This window comes from Callorhinus ursinus, unplaced genomic scaffold (genome assembly GCF_003265705.2).
Source record: "Callorhinus ursinus isolate GAN/ISIS: 27379988/994484 unplaced genomic scaffold, GSC_fseal_2.0 scaffold18, whole genome shotgun sequence".
In the NCBI taxonomy this organism is placed as follows: Eukaryota; Metazoa; Chordata; class Mammalia; order Carnivora; family Otariidae; genus Callorhinus; species Callorhinus ursinus.
Genome location: NW_027397080.1, coordinates 22,959,331 through 22,978,784, shown reverse-complemented (window position 1 = coordinate 22,978,784; position 19,454 = coordinate 22,959,331). Strand labels below are relative to the sequence as shown.

Genomic DNA, 19,454 nt, shown 5'->3' with positions numbered 1-19,454 from the left:
CAAGCTCGGACTGCCCGGATTTAGTGGCTGTATCCGGGCCTGTGTGAGGCAAACCCTGAGCACCACAGTATCAACTACTAACATCTTAATCAAAGTTGGTCAAAACTCTGCTTACACGCCTCCAGTGACAGAGAACTCACTACTTTACCAAGGCCATCGTTTTCTGGACTGGAGTGAAAACTTGCACTGACTTGTCAGCCAGAACCACACAAAGTAAGAACTTAATGCCCTTCTCTCATGTAGTCCTTTTAAATATCTAAAGATGGCTTATATAAACCCCAAGATTTCTCTTTTTTGGCCTTCCTGTTGTTATATTATTGCTCATAAGACATGATTTTAAGTCCCCGCACCTTGGTTACACTCTTCCGTGAGGGTCCGAGAACAGAAATCAATGCCCTTTGTGTTACCCAATGTACAGCAGAGACCAGCGCATCTCTCAGGGGAGAGGCTACTGCCCCACCCGGGAGCCCAGGGCCAGAGCAGTGTTCTTGGCCACCACGCCTCACTCATATGGGCACAGATGAGCTTGCGCTCCTCTCCAACGCAATGTTTCCTCTTAACGTATTGTCATACAACTGTCTCCCACATCCTAGATTTTTAAGAACCTGGTAAACTGGACTCGAGAATATCATTTTCCACTCAGATCTGTTATATTCAATTCTCAGAGTCATGGCTTCACCATTTCGATGTATCTTTGGGGGATTTTGAGTCTGTTGCCTGTGTGTTATCCAAGCCAGCTTTCCTTAGGGATCCTTACATGTGGGAATATACACACAGAAGTAGGGTGCAACCCAGATGAGTATACAACCGAGTTCTACACTGCGTGCACCAGTTCTCCCAAGCTGCACCAGAGAGTCCTGGAGGCTGGAGCGAGGCTTCTATGGAGAAAGGGATGGTCAATTTGGAAGGATGCCTATGGCCTGGACACTTCTTTCAAATTGGGGGACAGTCTCAAGGCGGGAACTCCCATGGCCTTAGATCTGACTGGAGATCAGGGGAGATGAGGGATGGACGGAGGGAACAGGTCAGGCACCGGCTGAAATGCCAGACAAGGAGTTTAGACTGTACACATTTTAATGTCAGCCCACTTAAAACAAGTGGAATCCTTCTGGTATCCTGTCGCAAGCTAGCCAAAATTGTCCCTTAAAATGTCCCAAATGGTCAGATTCCATGAGGTTCTTCCTTCCCTACTCTGTGTCTGTGGGTCACATCCGCAGTCTATTGTGCTTCTGGGATCTCACCGAGGAGCAGCAGTGAGACTTGAGGGACACTCTTTACTGTACCTGGCACTTGGTCATGACAGTGACAAGGAGGTCACGTGGGCCCTCATTCAAACAGAAACTCCCATGTGCGCAGACTGAGTTTATGGCAAAGACAGGGAGAATAAACCTTGAGGCAGAGCCATTCCACCAGCGGCTCAGGTTTGGCTCCGGAACAATACCTTCTTGGTTCCTCCCAACCTAAAAAAAACCCCTAAAGTTCCCAGCTACCAGCAGCAGTTTGTTTTTCTGATCATCCTTAAACATCCTCACAACCTAAAAAGGCACTTGGTACCCACAGGTGGGAACAATTCAGTTCTATTCCAGAAAAAAAGAAAAACCTCCAATTTGCTTGGAGAGACATCTAAAACCTGGCCTCCTTCCTTGCAGCGCAGACCAACATTCCTTTCTCATTGGCTCCAAGCTAGCCACCATTTGGAGGCTAAGCGTTTTCCCTGTCCAACGGATGGACATGAGTGCAGCCTGACGGGTGTGGCTTCCGGAAAGCCCACGGAGAGCTGCAGGAGGCAGGCCGACAGCCACGACTCTGAGGGTCTGGGGACTGTGGGCTCTGCCTGCCACGCCGGTGTCCCAGCTTCTGTTCGGGTGAGTCGGTGAGACCACCTTGCGGAGGCGGCAGGGAGCGCGCAAGACACAGTGGGGCCCCAGTGCAGGCTCAGAGCAGGCGTTCACTACCACTGGTGGCCGTCCGTCTTCCCAAGTCTCTTTCTCTGGGCCGAGAGGGCAGATCTCCTCCCTCCTCCTAACCGTGGCCTTTTCTGAGCCCTGCACAGGAAGCAAGGTATCGCTTGCCGGGTGAGCACGGTCCCATCCCCACTGCCCCGGGGGCTGCCGCTGGCTCTGCACAGAATGGAGAATGGTGGGCACCTGGCTCTGGGCTGGCAGATGGGTGGTGAGACCCACCTGCCCTTGTGCGTGTGTGGAGACCAGCGGTCTTCACCACGGTTTGCGGAACGTGTCCGAGTCTGCCCCTGGACACGGGACAGGTATTCTGCAGAAATGCCTTCCGGGACACACAGGTGCGACGATCCCCTGGGCAAGCATACCAATCGGCTTAGGCAAGTGTGGCTTTCATGCCAGTTGCACGTCAAAGTGACATCTGGATTGTGGCTGCAGCCCTTTACAGTCCCTTCACGGGGTTTTTACAGTTTTTTTTACTTGCAGACACACCATGGAGGCCTCTCTAGAAACAAGGGAGCTGCCGCAGGGGCTGCAGATCTGGCTCTGGGATCCGAGCGAGCCATCCACACTTGGCACCAGCATGACCGTCTCCTGGTTCTCCAGACCCCCGTGATGATCCTGCTGCCCCACTCAGTCCACGGCTCGAGAACGTCGGCCTTCCAGGCCTCCTGGAGGTATATAGGGCCACCACTCTCATCCAAAAGCTGCCATTTATGGGAACCCATTCTGTGTCAAGGGCCTTGAATACGTTATTTTATGGTTAAGAAAACCAGAACCCAGAGAATCAAAGAAACGTGCCCCAGCCACACAGCTGAGAGGAGGGCCGCTGGGACCAGCCCTGGGATCTGGCTGGCCCCGTGTGAAGGGGTACCGCAGCAGTGCAGGTGGGCAGCTGGGCAGCTGGGCTCAGGGGCCCCAGCTCAGCCTGTGAGGCTGAATCTCGCGAATATGAACACACACACACCCGCAACTACGCCGCCGTACGACGATGCTGGTTCAAGGTAGGGAAGTCAGAGAACAAAGACCACCACCACACTGAGTGGCCAGAAGGCGGGGGCCCACCACTGTGCACCCTGCGCTGGGACTTCTGCGAAGGAGGGCCCCCCTCCACCTCAATGAGGCAGCGAGGGCCTGCTGGCTGAACCTTCGTAAGACCACCCACCCTTGATACTTGCACAAAGCAGCTTCCCGGAAAAGACATTTCCACCAGGAGCCTGGGAGGCAGCTCAGCCAAGAGTGCAGCTTGACCACCAGAGGGAGCTGGGCCCTCCTTCCACATGGGCAGAGTCTGCACCCCAACATGTGGAACTGCACAATCCGGAGCGTGACCGTGTGCCATATGGGCGCAAGAACCCAAGGGTTCTGGAGGAATTGGGAGTCCCTGATGCTGATTCGGGGGACCGTGTTTATTAGCAAAATGGTTTTCTGCACACTCCTGCTTTTCGTTTAACTTTCTTTTAGCGGATGCAAGTTGGACGATGCATGCCAGGGCCACCAAACCCAGAGCTGCAGCCTTAGGATGCCAGCCGAAGGGGTCCATCTGGGGGCAACTTGCAGGCTCGTCCAGACCCACTCTTTAGGGGCTCGAGAAACTGCGGCAGACACCACTGCTTCGGAGCAGTGGTCGCGGGAGAGCTGAAACTCAACACTGTGGGGGCAGGACCCAGACTCACTCAGCTCCCCCACCCCCCAGAAAGCCGACAGGACCCTCTCAACCCATCTCCCTAGTCAATTAAAACGGCACAACCGAGGCAGGGCGGGGGGGGGGGGGGGGGTGGGCCCAGGTTCCCCCTTTAAGTGCTTCCAGCACTTTCACACAAGCCTGAGGCTGTGGCAAGCCAGAGTCCCACAGAGGGCGGGGCGGGTTCTCAGAGGCCCTCTATACGCATGGCTGAAGATACAAATCATACATGTGAAAACCCAACTACTAATTATGCTGCCGACAAGTGGAAAGCCAGACGCAGACCCTGTCCCCGCCTGGCGGTCCTTGGAGCACAGCACACGCGGCACGCAGGGCCCGTCGCAGGGCCTGCTAGAGACCTTCCTATCTGGGAAGAGGTCCCACACCTCTGGGCAGGAACAAAAAGGTTTCTGCAACATGAGCCATCCAGACCTATCTGCAGGGGCAAGGATGGAGGGCAGATGTGCCAATCCAAATGGCCCAGGCTTCATCCAGCTCCAGAACTTTCCTGAAAGATCTCCCACCAATTCACGCCTCCCTGCCCAGTGCTTTTGCCCACTTCCCAGGGGGAGGGGGGCTGGGGCTGTGACTCCGGAGACCGAAGGTAATAGCCAGCTGTTTCTGGTCGTGGAAGCACCGGGTGACCTTATGCTACAGATTTCACCCAGCCAGACGGAGGGACGAGTAATTAGGACCAATAGGCAGACTAAGGGAAGTCTGGGGCAGGATCTTTCCACTCATGGCCTCTCCAATCCAGCCTCCAAATTGCTTATGTACAGTTTCTTAGGATGTACTTCAGAGCTGGCCTATGTACCCCTGGGGCCCTCCAGGCCCTTCCCAATGCACGGAGAATGACAGCCAAAGCCCACGCCTGACAAGGGCCTGGGGTCTCTCTCCCTACTGCTCACACCCTGCTCCGCGTCCCTCGGCAACCCTCAGCGACCCCGCAGCCCGGGAACCACCTCGGGACTGCCTGAGTGACTCCTACTGCTCAGAGCACGGCCTCCACCATCCTCCCCTGCTCCTGCCAGGCACCACAGCTGAGCCCGGGCTCTCCACGACCACTGGGGCTCAGTGATTTGCTGAGAGGCTCACAGGACTCAGCACAGAGTCCTCCCACCAGAAGGTATTCGAGTGGAAGGAGACAGGGCAGGAGCCTGCAAAGGAAAGGCACGAGGGAGAAGTCCTGAAGAAACCAGACACAAGTCTGCTTGTGACTCCTCTTCTAGGGGCCGCACAAGAAGCGCTTCATTCCCCCAGCAAGTGTGAGGTTCTGTCTACAAGGGAAGCCCACGGATACGGCGACCAGGGATTTTACTGCTAGAGCACTCTCCACCTAGTACACAGCAGAATTCCAGGCTCCCAGAAGAGAAGCCCGAGTTCGGCATAAACCACAGCGTTTGTGCAAAGAGTTTAAGCATCATGAGCCATTCTTATCAAGGAATGGTAGGAACCCTCCAGAAAGCCAAGTTCCTGGACACCAGCTAAGGCCAGTGCTGCAAGGGCAGGAGTCCCACACCGGCTACTCGAATTCTCTCCTACGCAAGGGCAAACCCAGCGTCATCAGCGCGCGCACAGTTCCAACCCTACCTAAAGTCAGCCTCCTCTGCTCTCCCTGCCTCTGTGCCTGGGTGTGTCCCTCCCAGCACTTCCCAAACCGTGCAAGCACTTTGTCTGTTTGCTCCCTTCTTCCCGTGTGCACCTGCACCTCGTTAAGCCCTGTGAAAATGTGAGCCCCATGAGGGCAGGCTCAGAGCACAGTGGGTTCTCAATGTTTGTACAACGGTTGTAAATACTCGCCTGTCACCACAGGTGGGCACTACTACTTCGCTCCGTTTTTGAGGCAGGATTTACTTGAGGTCCCACGCTGGGCCAGGAGCAGAGCCCCAATCAGAATGCACAGCCTTCCACTGTGGCCAGTGACGCACCAGCCTGCTATCTCACCCCGTGTGCACCCAAACCACCTCGTATCCACGATCATAAAGGCACAGAACATAAGACATCCACAGGATTACGACTGCAGAATGACAACAAACCTGTCCTCCAAGTGGACGAGTCAGAGCGAGCGAAGGCTTGTGCGCAGCACCCCCACTGAATGCCCCCCTCAGCCCCTAAGACAGCAGGGCTACCTCCTCAACAGATAAGGAAACAGAGGCTCAGAAAGTTCACTTACTTGCCCAGAGTCAGTGAGCGAGTATGGCGGAAGAGAGAATCAAGTCCAGGCCCTTTTGAGGCCCAGCTCCTCCCGACTCTGCAGCTGGCTGGACAGCGTTGGGCCTGAGACTTCTCCTGGGGCGTCTCCACCTGCTGCCTGAACAGCTCCTCCCACCATCGCCTACCTGCTGCCCCTGCTTCTGCTGCTCCCCGTTCTTCAGAAAAGCTCCCACTGCCTTCTGCAATTCCCACCAGGACAGACATGCTGAAATTCCCCAGGCCCTATGCTGACGTCCAACGAAGGCGGGGGGCGGGGGGGGCCTAGGGCGCAGGGTCTGGGAAGGCGGCCGGGAACATGGGAGTTTCAAGGACTCCCGAAACCATGGCAATAAACCTTTTTCACACACGAATAAGGATGCCCTGCCCTTCCGGGGCCAGTGTTGCCCAAATGTCAAATGACAGAGGGACAGAGAATGGGAGGAAGAGGTGGAAATAACCCCAATCTTAGCATGGCCCCTAAGAGGGGAGAGAAAGCAGGGAGCTGGGGGCAAGCCCATCCACCAAGCACCCTGGCTGCCTCCGAAGAGACTCGTGCATTTCTGGAGTGCCACAGGGACGCCAGCCTTGTTTCATTCCGTAAACTTCTTCCAGACAAAAAGGGTTGATTAGAAAAGCTAATTAACTCTTTTGAAGATTATCTCAGACCCAAAGCAAGGGAAGAACACAAAATGTCTTCCCGCCCTGCTCCTCCACCCCCCAGACTCTGGCCTTCATTAAGCTTTGATTTCAATCAATTGAACACCCACTAAAATTAACTTATAAGGCCAATAAATTGCAACCGCATGTTTGAAGGTATTATCTGCTGCAAGCCAAGAGCCAAGGATCACAGAGCACGGGGCAAGATGTCTGGCACAGATGGGAGTAATCATCTTTTGACCAAAGCAGTGCCAGCCAGCCCCTTCAGTTAGAACATCTGGTCTCAGCAGAATCCAGGCCGAGAGAGGCAACAGCGAGACCCAATGTGAAAGCCAGAGCTGGGAAGGTTTCCCTGGGAACCCAAAAAAATCAAAGCACTGATGCTGGGGTCCGCGGCAGCCAACTGGTGGCTCACACCACAAGCGTGGGGTCTCTGGCAGCAGCAAGCGCCCACCCCACACTGAAGGCCCCACGGCTGAGTCTCTCCCAAGAAAGATGCACCGCGCAGATCAAGTGATGGGGTTTTGTGACTGTTGAGCCAGCCTAGGCTTGGGCCTAAAAAAGCAGCCAACTTTGCCAAGAAAGAACGTGAAGCGATCCCATGAGCCAGCCACCAATGAGCCTGCCCTTTCTGCTACCCTTCCCCACTCCCGAGGTGCTATGTATGTTCCAATGACATTGCCTGCACTGGGGCGGGCCTGCGCTCAGAGGTAGAAAACTACACTGGGGCTTGGCAGAAAAGAATCGAGTGGTCTGGATGTTGGTGACCAGGGTGGGAGGGCTCGGGGAAGGGCAGTGAGGAATCCGCATGGCCTGAGAGTAGACCCCACCCAGCCAGAGGACAGGCTTGACTGACGTCCCTAAGCATGTGCAGCAAATGGACTCTTTGAATCTAAAACCAGGATTGCTTGGGTGGTGCGATCAATAGTTGTTGGATAGTTACTCCCTGGGGAAAGTTGCCACACAGGTCCTTTCTGCCACTGATGATGGCAAAAAGGGGACATCAATAAACGTGGGAGGGACTCGGGGGAGAACACAGTGAGGGAGCTGTGGAGAGTCAGGCAAGCAGGGACTTGACAATCTGACTTCCGAGGAGCCCCAACTTGCCTCCTCCTGCCCACGCCCCAAAGGAGGGCACATTTATTCCGCAATGGGCGAAAGGGTGTGTAGGCAGGGGAGGGGGGTGCCACGCTCCCATAGGAGTTACAAGTGGAGGGCCTGCGGGTCCACCCACCCCAGGCTCCAGCTCCCTCGCTGTGACCATTCTGACCAGCTCTAGGGCTCATAATTCATTCTAATTCCCTGCAAAGTCAAAGCCTTGACAGCTGGGACCAAAGCCCCCACCTGAGGACAGAATCCAAGGCTTTCCCCCAGGATGCTAATGAAGAATCTGTAATCTCTCATGGCAGAGAGCAGCCTCTGGGGAAACAGCGAGCACTCACTCTCTGGAAAAGCCTGTGCGGCTCTAGCTGCCTGGCCTGGATCACTGTTTCACTTCAGTGCTAGGCTCCGGAAGTCATCCTCCAGAGAACATCAGCAGTAGGAACAAGGTTAACGGGTCCACAATAAGCAGGAGGAGAAAGGGGTGCCTGTCAATTTGCCAGATGACAAAATATCCCTACAAGGCCAGTCGAGGCATAGGCCAGTGGGGGTGGCAGTGCGGAGGGGTGGCAGGAAAGAGCACTTTAGGCCTTTTTTTTGCGTGTGTGTGTGTGTGTGTGTGTGTGTGTGTGTGTAATCTCCAGACCTTCAGATGACAAAGCAGACAAATCTCTGAGCCGATTTCAGTGGCCCGCCCAGCACAGCAAGGGCCCTTCCCACCAGCAGTCCACACAACCAGCAGCTCTCCGAAGCATTCACCGCAGGAGGATTTGAGCCCGAAGGCCGCAGCCTGGCAGCTTCAGTCACTTGAGAGGGTCAGTGGTCAAGAAGTCGAGCACAAGGCAAGCCCAGTCCTAACTCTGCGACCCATCGGGATCAAAGAAATACGAAACATCTGGGGTCATCAGGAATCAAAGACCAGGTTAGCACAGGGGATGGGTCAGCTCTTCATATTCCTTAACCCCCGTGCGGTGCAGGCCAAGCTCCAGTTTGGAATGGGGTGCCCTGGAGACGGCGGCCTAACTCATCTTGTCCTCCTGGGCACAATGGCGTGCCTGTTCTGCGCTCACGGTGGCAGCACTCCCTTTCTCTTCCTGGCAGGGTGGGTGTGCCTGAGGCTCTGGGCATCTCTCGCCAGCTCCTCCTGCAAGCAGCTCAGAAGCAGCAGAGCCAGCAGACACAAGGCGGTGTTGGGGGGAGTGCCTCCCCTCAGAGAGACCTTTGCCAATGACAGAAAGACAGGCGGAAGGAGAGCTCTGTGGCTTTGTTCCCTGGGGTGACAACAAATGAGTCTTCCCACAGGAATCGAGTATGTCTATCTTTGTTGTTGCTGTTTTTAAAGATTTTACTTTTAAGCAGTCTTCACACCCAACATGGGGCTCGAACTCACAACCCTGAGATCAAGAGTCCCGCGCTCTACCCACTGAGCCAGCCAGGTGCCCCTGGAATGTGTCTTTCTAATGGGAAGGGGAAAGAGATGAGAATAAAGGGAAGGCGTGACCTACTATACCTTCATCCTATGGAACAATCTGGTCCCTAGAACACCCAAGTAACCGCTGGCCTGTACTCAAGGCAGAGACATGGGCTCCTAGCCCCCAGCTGACTTCCCTCTGCTCCAAAACCACAAGGAAAAGAAGAGCTCACGTTCCGGGCCCCGTACCATGGTCACCAACGTGGCCACCAACAACTCAGGGCACTGAGAACGGGGACTTCTGGAGGTGAGCAATGTACCAAGAACGTAAAAAAAAAAAAATGAAAAAAGGAAAGAAAGAAAGGAAAAAAAGAATCTGTTTTCCTAATTTTTAGCCCAGAAATGGGTCTCATTTTAACTCATGTGTGGTCCAGCTGGGAAAATGTTCCCCACACATGGCCTCAGGAGAGAGTGTCCTCAGGACTCTGATAACTGGGTGGCTTGAGACAGGACTCTGGGTCCCCAGTGACCGCTCTAACCACCACCCCTGCGGTGGCCTGTAGCTGCTGCCACGTGGGGAGACATGCGCCCCGCCGCACCCCCAACACCCAGAGGCCCTCAACTCTCTCCTCCCCACGAGCAGCAGCACACCGGTGGGCAGCCTCTGGGCCGTGTTCCATGCCTACAAACCGCCACAGCACCTCAAGCTCTGGGCCTGTCTGGCTTGATCTCCCACTTGGGTGTTGGCAGCGGTCCTGTCAGCCCCTCTCAACCCCCCAGCAGGTCAACTCTCCCTTTAGAGGTGACCAGGGGCTCAAAGACATCCGCCACCTTCACAGCGTACATCTGCCCAGGAAGGGAAGTCTTTCCAGGAGGTGCCATAAGGAGGTACACCTAGGGAGGGAGTCCCAGGCCTCATTATACCCAGGCAGCGTGACCTCCCTGGCCAATCAAGGCCTCACAGAAGGGACATGCCTGGGCGCCTGGGTGGCTCAGTTGGTTAAGCGACTGCCTTCGGCTCAGGTCATGATCCTGGAGTCCCGGGATCGAGTCCCACATCGGGCTTCCTGCTCAGCAGGGAGTCTGCTTCTCCCTCTGACTCTCTTCCCTCTCGTGCTTTCTATCTCTCATTCTCTCTCTCTCTCTCTCTCTAATAAATAAATAAATAATCTTAAAAAAAAAAAAAAAAAGAAGGGACATGCCTAACAATGACCATGCATCACTCTGTATGCAAACCGACAAGACAGGAAGGAGGAAAAAAGAAGCCAAAGACAAGACCCGGGCTCTTCCCCAGGGCTGGCCTGAAAGGCCAGTACAAAGGCCACACGCCCGAATCGCTTCATTCAGAAAGTCACATCTCAAACCCTTATGTATAAAAAAACAACAGAACCACTCTCGCTCTGACCCTTGGAGAATCCAAGAGGCTCCCGCACAAGCAGCCTTGAAAGACTGCTCTTTCCCAGCCTGCGGCCCGGCCAGCCCCCTCCTGGCATCAGACCTCAGCTCCAAGGTCACATCCTGGAGAGGCCTTCCCGACCGCTCCGCTTGAAGCAGCGAGTCACTCCCCATCCCGCCACCCATCGTGACACCCGTTCCCACGTGGTGTCTCCCCACAGTGGACACTCCAGAAGGCGGGGACGCGGTCTGCCACGTTCAGTACTTGGTGGGCCCCTTCAGCGCGGCTCGAGTACATGAAGATTTTGGACTTTGGAGTTGGAAGAGGGACGGCTTTACACCCCAGGTCCGCCACCCACTAGCTGTGTGAGCTTGGGCAAGGTCCTTGGGCTCTCTGAATCTGTCCCCTCCCCTGCAGGACGGGGACGATCCCAGCACACGGGCTGTGCAGGAGGCGACACAAGGTAAGCAGAGCCGCGTGCTGACAAAGGCACTGGGTGGGGACCGCCGGGTCACCACTGCCCTTCCGTTGTCAAGCCTTCCAGCGCGACATGAGACAGACTCCACCCGGGAGCTCTTGGGTGGGAGCCGGATGAGCTTCCTGCCAAATGGCTGGGGGAAGGCGGCAGTAAAACCCACCACCAGCCAATGACGGGACAGCGACGCGTCCACGTCAGCCTGCCTGCACAAGCAGTCGGTCTCCGACAGCACGGTTCAACACCGCGACTTACTGTAACTGTGAAGATCGGTAACTTGTGGAAACTTGAGGCAAACACGGGCCCAAATCCTAGCTCTTCACCTCTGCACCCTACGGTGAGTCATTTAGCATCAGGAGCCCGCGGTCTCCTCATCCATAAGAAAGGGGCAATTCTCCTCCCCAAGGCTTTTGCAGGGATGAGAGGTAACATTACAGACACTCCCGGCATGCGACCGATCCCCAAGCTAAAGCTGAACCACACGGCAATGCATTCAGGGCCGACAGAAATGCGGAGGGCCATTTGATCTTGCTTCCTTAGAGCTGGGCTTCTGTATTTCACTCGTCTGCTTCAGCCTCATGGGGTTTTCTGCCCGAATGTCAGACTGAGAAGTGTCACTTCTCCTCCTGAACCAGCTTCTAAAAGAAATTCTTCATGAAATGTGTTCTACCAAACCTGCCATGAGCTGGAAGGCCATTCCAACTGTTTGCAAAACAGAGTCCAGAAGCCCCACACCACAGGTGCTACCACCAGCTCCTGGACGAAGCAGCTCAGACGCTTTGCTTCTCCCATTTCCACTTCATTGCCTAGATCCTAGGTCCGGGTGGAAAAATGACAGACCCAGGGCCAAATCCCACCCACCTCAAGGCTCGAGAAGTGGTTTTTACATTTTTTGGGGTCGGGGGGGGTTACATTTTTAGAAGGTAATACACGTAAAATACGAAAACAGTAAAAGTAAATGACAGAGACTTCTATGACCCATGAAGCCTAAACTGTTAGCTTGCCGTCTGGCCCTTCACAGAAACGTCTGTGGACCCCTCTCTGAAATGACCGAGTTTGTACAGTGGTAGTACTGTGTCTTTTACAGTTGTGCTCTATTTTCAGTGCAAAACTCGCTTTACCATGAGATTCTACTGTGGTTCAGGAAAAAATGCTTCAGGGACTAACCTTCTCCAGAGCCCTTCCTTGTAAGGTGGGTGAATAATGGCCGCTCTTTTTGGTGGTATGGTGGGCGGCAGGCCCAGATGGAAGCAGAAAAGAGAGGTGGGGATCTAAGCAGACTCAGCAAAAACCTTTCCAAAACAGGGGCTAAAGCCCCAAAGACCTCAGGAGTCAGCGACACGGAGGCTAAGAGAGGGCAAGGGCCCGACAGAGGCAGGGGTCTCTGAGCTGCAGGTACGACCGGTCAGGGGCATGCAGGGTGGTAACAACAGGGGGGCTTCTGGAGACAGACAGGCCTGATTGATTCCTGGCTCTGCCTCTTGCCTCAAGCTTTTGAGCCTTCATTTCTTCATCTGAGCAATGGGGACTAAAATAGCTATGGTGTTTGTAAGGATCTGAGACAACACACAGAATGTGTGCGGCACAGGGTCTGATACACAGTGGGGTGCTGGCCCGGGGGGTACCTGCTATTATCAGAAGCACGACCTGGGGCCTGCACAGGCAGGTCTGTGCATGGTAGCGCTCCACCGCCGAGGCCCCTCATAACTGCCCCAGTCACCAGGCCGGTGCCCATCATCCTGCCATCAGGGCTCAGTTTTAATTCATTATTCGTTAGGTGAGCCAGGTGACAGGTTCAAGGAAGGCTGCTTGGCCTGCACACACTCTCCTTTGTGATTTACTTATCAAGGTTGCGGGAGCCGAAGCGGGAAGGGAGGAAGTCACTCACAGGTCTCGATACTGGTCAAAGGCATTGTTGGCTTCCACCTCCAGCTTTCTCAGTCGAGCAGAAGGCATGGCCCCGTCTTCCAAAGGAGGGTCGTACTTGTTACTCCATGGTGACCTGGAGGGGAGGAAGGAGAAGGAAATAACACCAGTCATTCCAGGAGACATGGCTTGTGAGCCATGAGCCCCGGCAGACTGACATTTCAGAGGAAAAGCCACTACCCATAGCAAAGATGTTTCCAGGCCCTGCAACAAACACGGCTTTCTTGAGGTTTGCCGAGGAAGGGCTCAGGGGCAGACAGGCCTGGGCACAGGCCTCGAGCACCACCTCTCATCAGCTGTTATTCCGGCAAGTTGTCTTGACTTCTCTGAGCTTGCCTTTCCAGGCGTGTTAAACAAGGCTACCATTTGCTACCCACAGGGCTGTCGTGAGGAGCAAAGGAGAAGACACACCAGGTGCCCAGACCAGAGCCGGGCATGTACTGTCAACGCTGTGACAGCTTCTTACGCTTTTCCTAATACCCCCTTGTTTTCACCATTGTACGGATCAGCAGATGCCCCTCTTGCCTCCCTAACCTGCTGGCGGCTCTGGGTAAATGTTTACTCCAGAGACCCTCCTACTGAGCTAAGGACTAAGACGGCTGCTGGTCACAGAGGCAGGCCGACTACACGCGAGAGAACCTGAGGGGTCCTATTCTCCATGAGAACGGGAGAGCCTTCCCATCTGAGATCATGGGCAAATACAAAGCCTGCTAAGTTTGGGGCGCCTGGGTGGCTCAGCCATCTGGGTGTCCAACTCTTGCTTTCGGCGCAGGCCGTGATCTCAGGGCTGGGAGATCGAGCCCCGTGCCGAGTTCTGCGCTCAGTGGAGTGTCTGCTTGAGATTCTTTCTCCGCCCCCCCGCCCCCCCCCACACACTTGCGTGCCTCTGCACGGACACACACTCTCTCTCTATAAATAAATAAATGAAATCTAAAAAAAAAAAAGACTAAGTAATGAGAACCAGCCTCTGTTTTTCCAGCCCAAAGACTTGCTGCATTAAAAAAAAGTATATTTTGCCACATCAGGAAAGCATTTAATGACAGAGAGTACCGGAAAGGGGGGCTCTAGGGGAAGCATCTCCTCGTTAATTCCTGCAGGTGGAGTTCAGAGAAAGAATGAGAACGAAAAGGTGAGAGGAATGGAGGCTGGTGGCAGTGCTGTGGGCCATGGACAGAGTCCTTCCCACTCCTGGGTGGTTTGAAACCCCTCGACATCATCACCTTTCCCATTTCCCCTGCTGACAAGCAAACGTCGCCTCACAGAAGGCTCAAAAGAACCTTTCAATTTGGAATTGATGTTATGGAAAAAGGGGATCACCGTCTTCAGAACCCCTGTTTTAATGAATTATGTGCACAGACATCATTCTTCTAGGGAATCGGCGCCCTGCCCCACCCCGGCACCTACATCAGCAACTCACAAGTGTGGAACCAGAGTAAGCTGGGTGGCCGCTCCCCAGGACCGCCTCCACACAGAGGTCCCAGCTCTCTCAGCTGCTGGGCCACCAACGGCGAGCAGGGCAAGGGTCACTGCCCCTGGTTCCCAAAACTCTAGGCAGCAGTAGCCCCGACTACTTTGAAGCACAAGGAGCCTTTGGAAACCCTTCTCTCCAAGCTGACCATTCCACCCTGCCATTCTCCTCACTTGGTACAGAGACTTTACAAGAATGGGGTACGGTGCTCCCTTCTGCCCCATGACCAGTAGCCAGCTCTGTGATCACCCTGGACTGGGCACACGGCATGGGAAAGAGTTGTCCGGTAAGCCAGGACCCATCTGGCTTAGGAGGCAGGTGTGAAGCTGACACTGGGCACCCTCACATCCTCGCCGAGGGGCCTCTCCCTTTCAGAGCACGGCTGATGTGTCTGTTCTTATTGTCAGAACCCGTCTTCCTCATTCCCCCAAAACTGTGCTGCCTCAGGGAACTTTACTCCAGGACAGAAATGGTCTATATCGGCATTGTCCAAAATGGCAGCCACTAGCTTCAGAAGGCCACTGAGTATTTGAGATGTGACTAGTGCAACCAAGAAGCTGTATTAATTTTACTTCATCTGAATTAATGCAGACAATTCTGGAACAGAGGTTCCAAGAGGGCCAGTCTTTCCTGTCTTTTTCTCCACGGTTTGCTCAGCACCTAGAACAGAGCCTGGCATTCAACCACACGCTCATTTAAGAAAGCTGTTAAAAAGGTGACAAAATCCTTGCACCTCCCCCAGAAGCCCCCACAGCCCCCCCACTTCCCGAGGCTGCAAGGGCATGTGGGGAAGGAGCCTGTGCTGTCCGCCCCCTGCCCCAGCACCGACCACAAGCTCCTGGGCAGTGAGTGCCGGTGATGGGCTAAAGCCTTACAGCACGGGGTGGGAAAGAAAGACCCAAAGGGATTCTGCTGGTGGTCTTCCAAACCAAGAGAGAAGGAGCCACCTTCTGCTTTTTCTGAGGGAAACCTAAGCACCTAAAAACAACAACAAAGGCCTCCCAGCAGATCCCGAGACAAAGACTGAGTGGAAGGGTGCCGTCCCCACCACTAGGCTTGCCAGGGGCTAGTGGAAGAGACTCCGAGGCCCCCCCCCCCCTGACGTGCCCTGTTCAGGACTTCTCCACATACACCCAGGTCTGACCTTCGTTCCCCCAGCTACACAGCCTTCGCCTTCCCGTGGGCCTAGAAGACCCTCTCCAACTGGCTTTCATTTAGAGGCGACCTGATTAGACACAAGAGCCCCTCTCTCTTGCAGACCGGGGGCCTGGAATTTTCACGAAGCCTGTAACTCCCTTTTCTCCTGGCTCACAGACGGCAGCATCTGAAGCCGTTAGTCCTGGAGCCGGGGTAATTGTAGCTGGGGGAAAAAATCATAACATTACCCAGAATATTCTTAGTGGAAGGGGCACTCAGAACACATTTAAGAGCTTACATGGAGGCCATTTGAAAAAAGACAGATGGACAGGAACGGTTAGATTTCAAAAGTCAGGCCTTTCATTTCCCTCAGAGAATGCTTTTTGTTTGAGCTAACAGGTTTCAAACGGTGCTGCAGGCAGTGGTCACGCCATAAGGATCTTATTTAAGTGAACGATCAAACACAGTTAGGATGGAAATGTGTGGGGAGAATCAGAAGACCTTGAAGTTTTATACCGAGAAGGGGGAAAAGGAAAGAACAGTCCTGTGCCCTGACATCCCGGGCTCCTCTTTGGCTGAGGTCCCCCAAGGCCTCTTGGCGATGCCCCAGGAACGCGGGAGATGGCGGGGCAACCCGGAGGGGCTGCAGGCACCAAGCCCCGGGCAGCCCGGCCTGGGCATGGACGCTGGCCATGGAAACAATTCCAGCCGTCCCCAGGCTGCCGGGGACCAGCTGCCATACACAGCGAACCAGAGTTTGCAGGTGGAAACAAGAAATATGCTGACGACACTGAGTGAGTAAGACTCAGCTCAAGGATCGCCTCTTCCGGGAAGCTGCCCCTGAACCCTGTGCCCGGAGGGGCCAGCTGTCCCTTGGTGGCATGTCGCCTGGTCCGTCAGACCACTTAGGACGACCACAGACCTCTCTACAGCAAGGACTGGACCTGGCGCTTATGCGCACGGCCCGCACAGTGCCTGGCCCTTCCAGACGGAGCACGATCTACCCCAGGGCTGCTCAGCATCCGTGTGTCCACCTCATTCTCACCCTGCCCTCGCTCCTGGAGCTCGGGGCTATCTGCAGCCTCCTGGACATCTCCACTGCCATCTAATGGGCCTCTCAGGCTTAAGACGCCCCCAGCAGCTCCTCCCAGAGCCTTCCTCACCTCAACCCACCGTGGCCCCCACCTTCTAGCTGCTCACGCCGGAAGCCCTGCAGTCGCCCTCCACCCCTGTCCACGTGCACGCGCTGCTGCTGGCTCTGCTCTCAGGACGGACCACAAGTCCGACGACCGCTCACCATCTCCACGTGGGTCTCTGGTCTATTCCTGACCTAACGTCCATTTGAAGCTGGCAAAGGGACACAACTATGAAACATCTGTCTGGTCTCTCCGAAAAGTCATTATTAACGAAATTTTTGTAATTCACACCAAGTTCCATGCCCTTCAGCCTTGACGTGTGTCAGTTCTTGCAACCCCCGGTGACTCCGTGCGGCATCCTTCAAGGCCCGGCATGGCTGGCCCTGCTGCGCCCTCTGACCTCACCTCCCGCTCCAGCCTTCCTGCCAAGCTTGATCAAGCCCGACCAGCTCAGCACCAGAGGCTCTTCTCCCAGACCGCACGTGACCCCAGTCCCGTTTCACGTGTTAGCACTAAAAGAAGTGCCTTCCCTGACTTTCCATCCCACCTCTCCTGCCCCTCGTCCTTTTTTATTTTCCTGACTCACTTTTCCCAGTCTCTGTCACTTCTGCATTTGCTGGTGACTTGGCCTCCTCACTGGGATTGCAGCTCCATGGCAGAGGGACTTAGACTAGTGCCCTGCACACACAGTACACGCTGACAGAGATGTTACTGCGCATTCTGCTGGAAGAATGAATGCTCGTATTTCCAGATACGTGAGCAAACCAAAGACCAGAGACAACAAGTAATTTGTCAAAGGCCTCGTTGCTACAGGGAGGGGGCAGTGCTGGTCTGGAGCCGATGTCGGCTGACTTCCCTGCTTCCAGCCCTCAGACTCTGCCCCCGCCCCCACCTCCGAGAACATTAAGCTGAAGCTTTAAGACTCAGCCCAGGTTCTATGGCCTCTAAATAAACCTAAAGCAGACTGCATTCCTCCACCATTCTCCAAGGCCCTGACTACAGCAATCCATCACAGAAATGCTGGATAGTTTAGGGATTCCTGATCTTTTTCAACAGGAAGAACTCCTAGACACCCTTAAAAACCTAGCTTGCACATCACCTCCTTCAGGAAATTTTTCTGGAGTTTCCCCAGCCTCTTCTATGCTCTCCTCAACTTTCAAATAAGCTTGGTCCTGGCGGCATGAACCACAACACACGGTCATCAGCCACGAGGTGCACGTCCTGGTCTAGCACCGTGATAGCTCAGCCCAAGGATTGATGGCAGCCTTGTCATCTACAGCCCTCAGCACGGCGATGGGGAGAGAAAGCTGAGTCGCGTGTCTGTTGGACAAAGCCTCATCCAAATCCCTCGCCCACACAGGCCGTCCTTGGGCTCAAGACCCCCATACCGGGCACACCCTGTACCTCACAACCTTAGCAGGACCTCACGTAGTTTCTGTGCTGTAACAAGGGCCTTCTCCCCTTAGCCTGGAGGCTCTGCCAGGGCCAGGGGCCCTTTGTTCCCTGCTGAGTCTCCAATGCTGACAAGAGACCCTCCACAAACCTCTACTGGTTGACTGGATGGAAGGATGGATGGGAGGATGGGGACAGGGAGGGAGAGCGGGAGGAACGACAGAGAGGACAAGGGCTGCCGGGCCGCCGGAGTTCAGTGGTCCCGGGCGGCAGGGGCTGGCTCTGGCCGGGCGCTCACCTGTACGAGTCCCCATCTCTGTTGTAATCGCACAAAAGGTAATCCTTTCCCACCACCTTGTCTCTGGCGATTTTCAGGGGCTGGTCAACAGAAGACAGGAGATCTTCGCACAGACTGGGGACCTGGTGGAAAGAAAGGAAAAAGGCAGAACCAGGGTTAGAACAACACGTCCGACCCAGGTTGGCTAATGGCAACTGGAGCCACATCATGGTCAGCACATTTAACATCTGGCCCTTGGTACTCTGCCAGAATCCTGGGCCCGTTCTTTCCTTTTCCACATGTGTCTGATACCGACTGTGTCCTTCCATAAAGAAACCTGTTCTTGAATTACAGCAGAGCGTGATTTCCAACACAGCCTCCCTTCCAAATCTGCGTGCAGCTTTAATTACCTGGTCGCCAGGGTGGTCTGGTACATTTAAGTATGTATGTGCTTGGTATTGGTCTCTGGTGGGCAAAGTACAAGCTCAAGTCCTGAGAAGAAGGTAAACATTTGAAATACACAGGAATCCAAAGAACTCTGAGAATAACCCGTCCGTGTTGGAGAACTCCCACAGGCTCCCATGCTGGGTGGAGTTTCCAGTACTTTCCAGGCTCCGGGCCAAGCATTACCAGGTTGGCTCACAGAGTCGACCCTACCTGCCGCAAAGGTAGCTTCACACCAGCTTGGCACAGCGCCGAGCTCCAGCTGGCTTATCTCAGGTGGACACACGTGGAGCCGCATCCCTGAGGAGGAGGGCGGCCCGGGGGCCTGTGCCAGGTAGGGCTGACTCGCAGGGCAAATCCTGCTGAACTGGACACATGGCCCTGCCAGTAACCAGGCTGCTGGCCTCCTCCTCCCAATTCAAACATCCATTTCCACCAAAATATTCCAGGAAGGGATGGCAGTACTTTTAGAAACAGATTCCTTTGGGCTTGAGTCACTTCCATGCTATATTTTCAATGTGCTGACTTATTCGTTTCATGGCCCTGGGTTTATGGAGGCCCCACCATATCGTTTACCAGGCCAGTGGCTGCCAACTGCACCAAAAGCCCTTCCAAATGGAAAAGTTAAATCATATGGCAAAGATACCCAGAAGAGCCTCTCAGCAGGGGGAGTAGACTGCTACAGCAGTTCCTGTGTTCCTCCCGAAGACCCTGACCGCCTCCAGAAAGGTGGGGGCAGGGGACTGCCACCTCCTAGACCACCCGGCCTCCGTGGGCTTCCCTGGGCCCCTCTGCTGAG

The 19,454-nt window shown here is 54.8% G+C and overlaps 1 protein-coding gene across 4 annotated transcripts in view; it reads right to left on the bottom strand.

Moving 5' to 3' along the window:
• CAPZB (capping actin protein of muscle Z-line subunit beta) overlaps positions 1 to 19,454 on the bottom strand; it is a 132,856-nt gene that overhangs the window by 24,023 nt on the left and 89,379 nt on the right. For all 4 annotated transcript variants that reach the window (XM_073903264.1, XM_073903262.1, XM_025856520.2 and 1 more), the window contains exons 3-4: positions 18,233 to 18,354; positions 12,764 to 12,877 (exon numbers count right to left, since the gene is read on the bottom strand). In XM_073903264.1, coding sequence (XP_073759365.1) covers positions 12,764 to 12,877; positions 18,233 to 18,354 — 236 coding nt within the window. The remainder of the gene's footprint in view (positions 1 to 12,763; positions 12,878 to 18,232; positions 18,355 to 19,454) is intronic.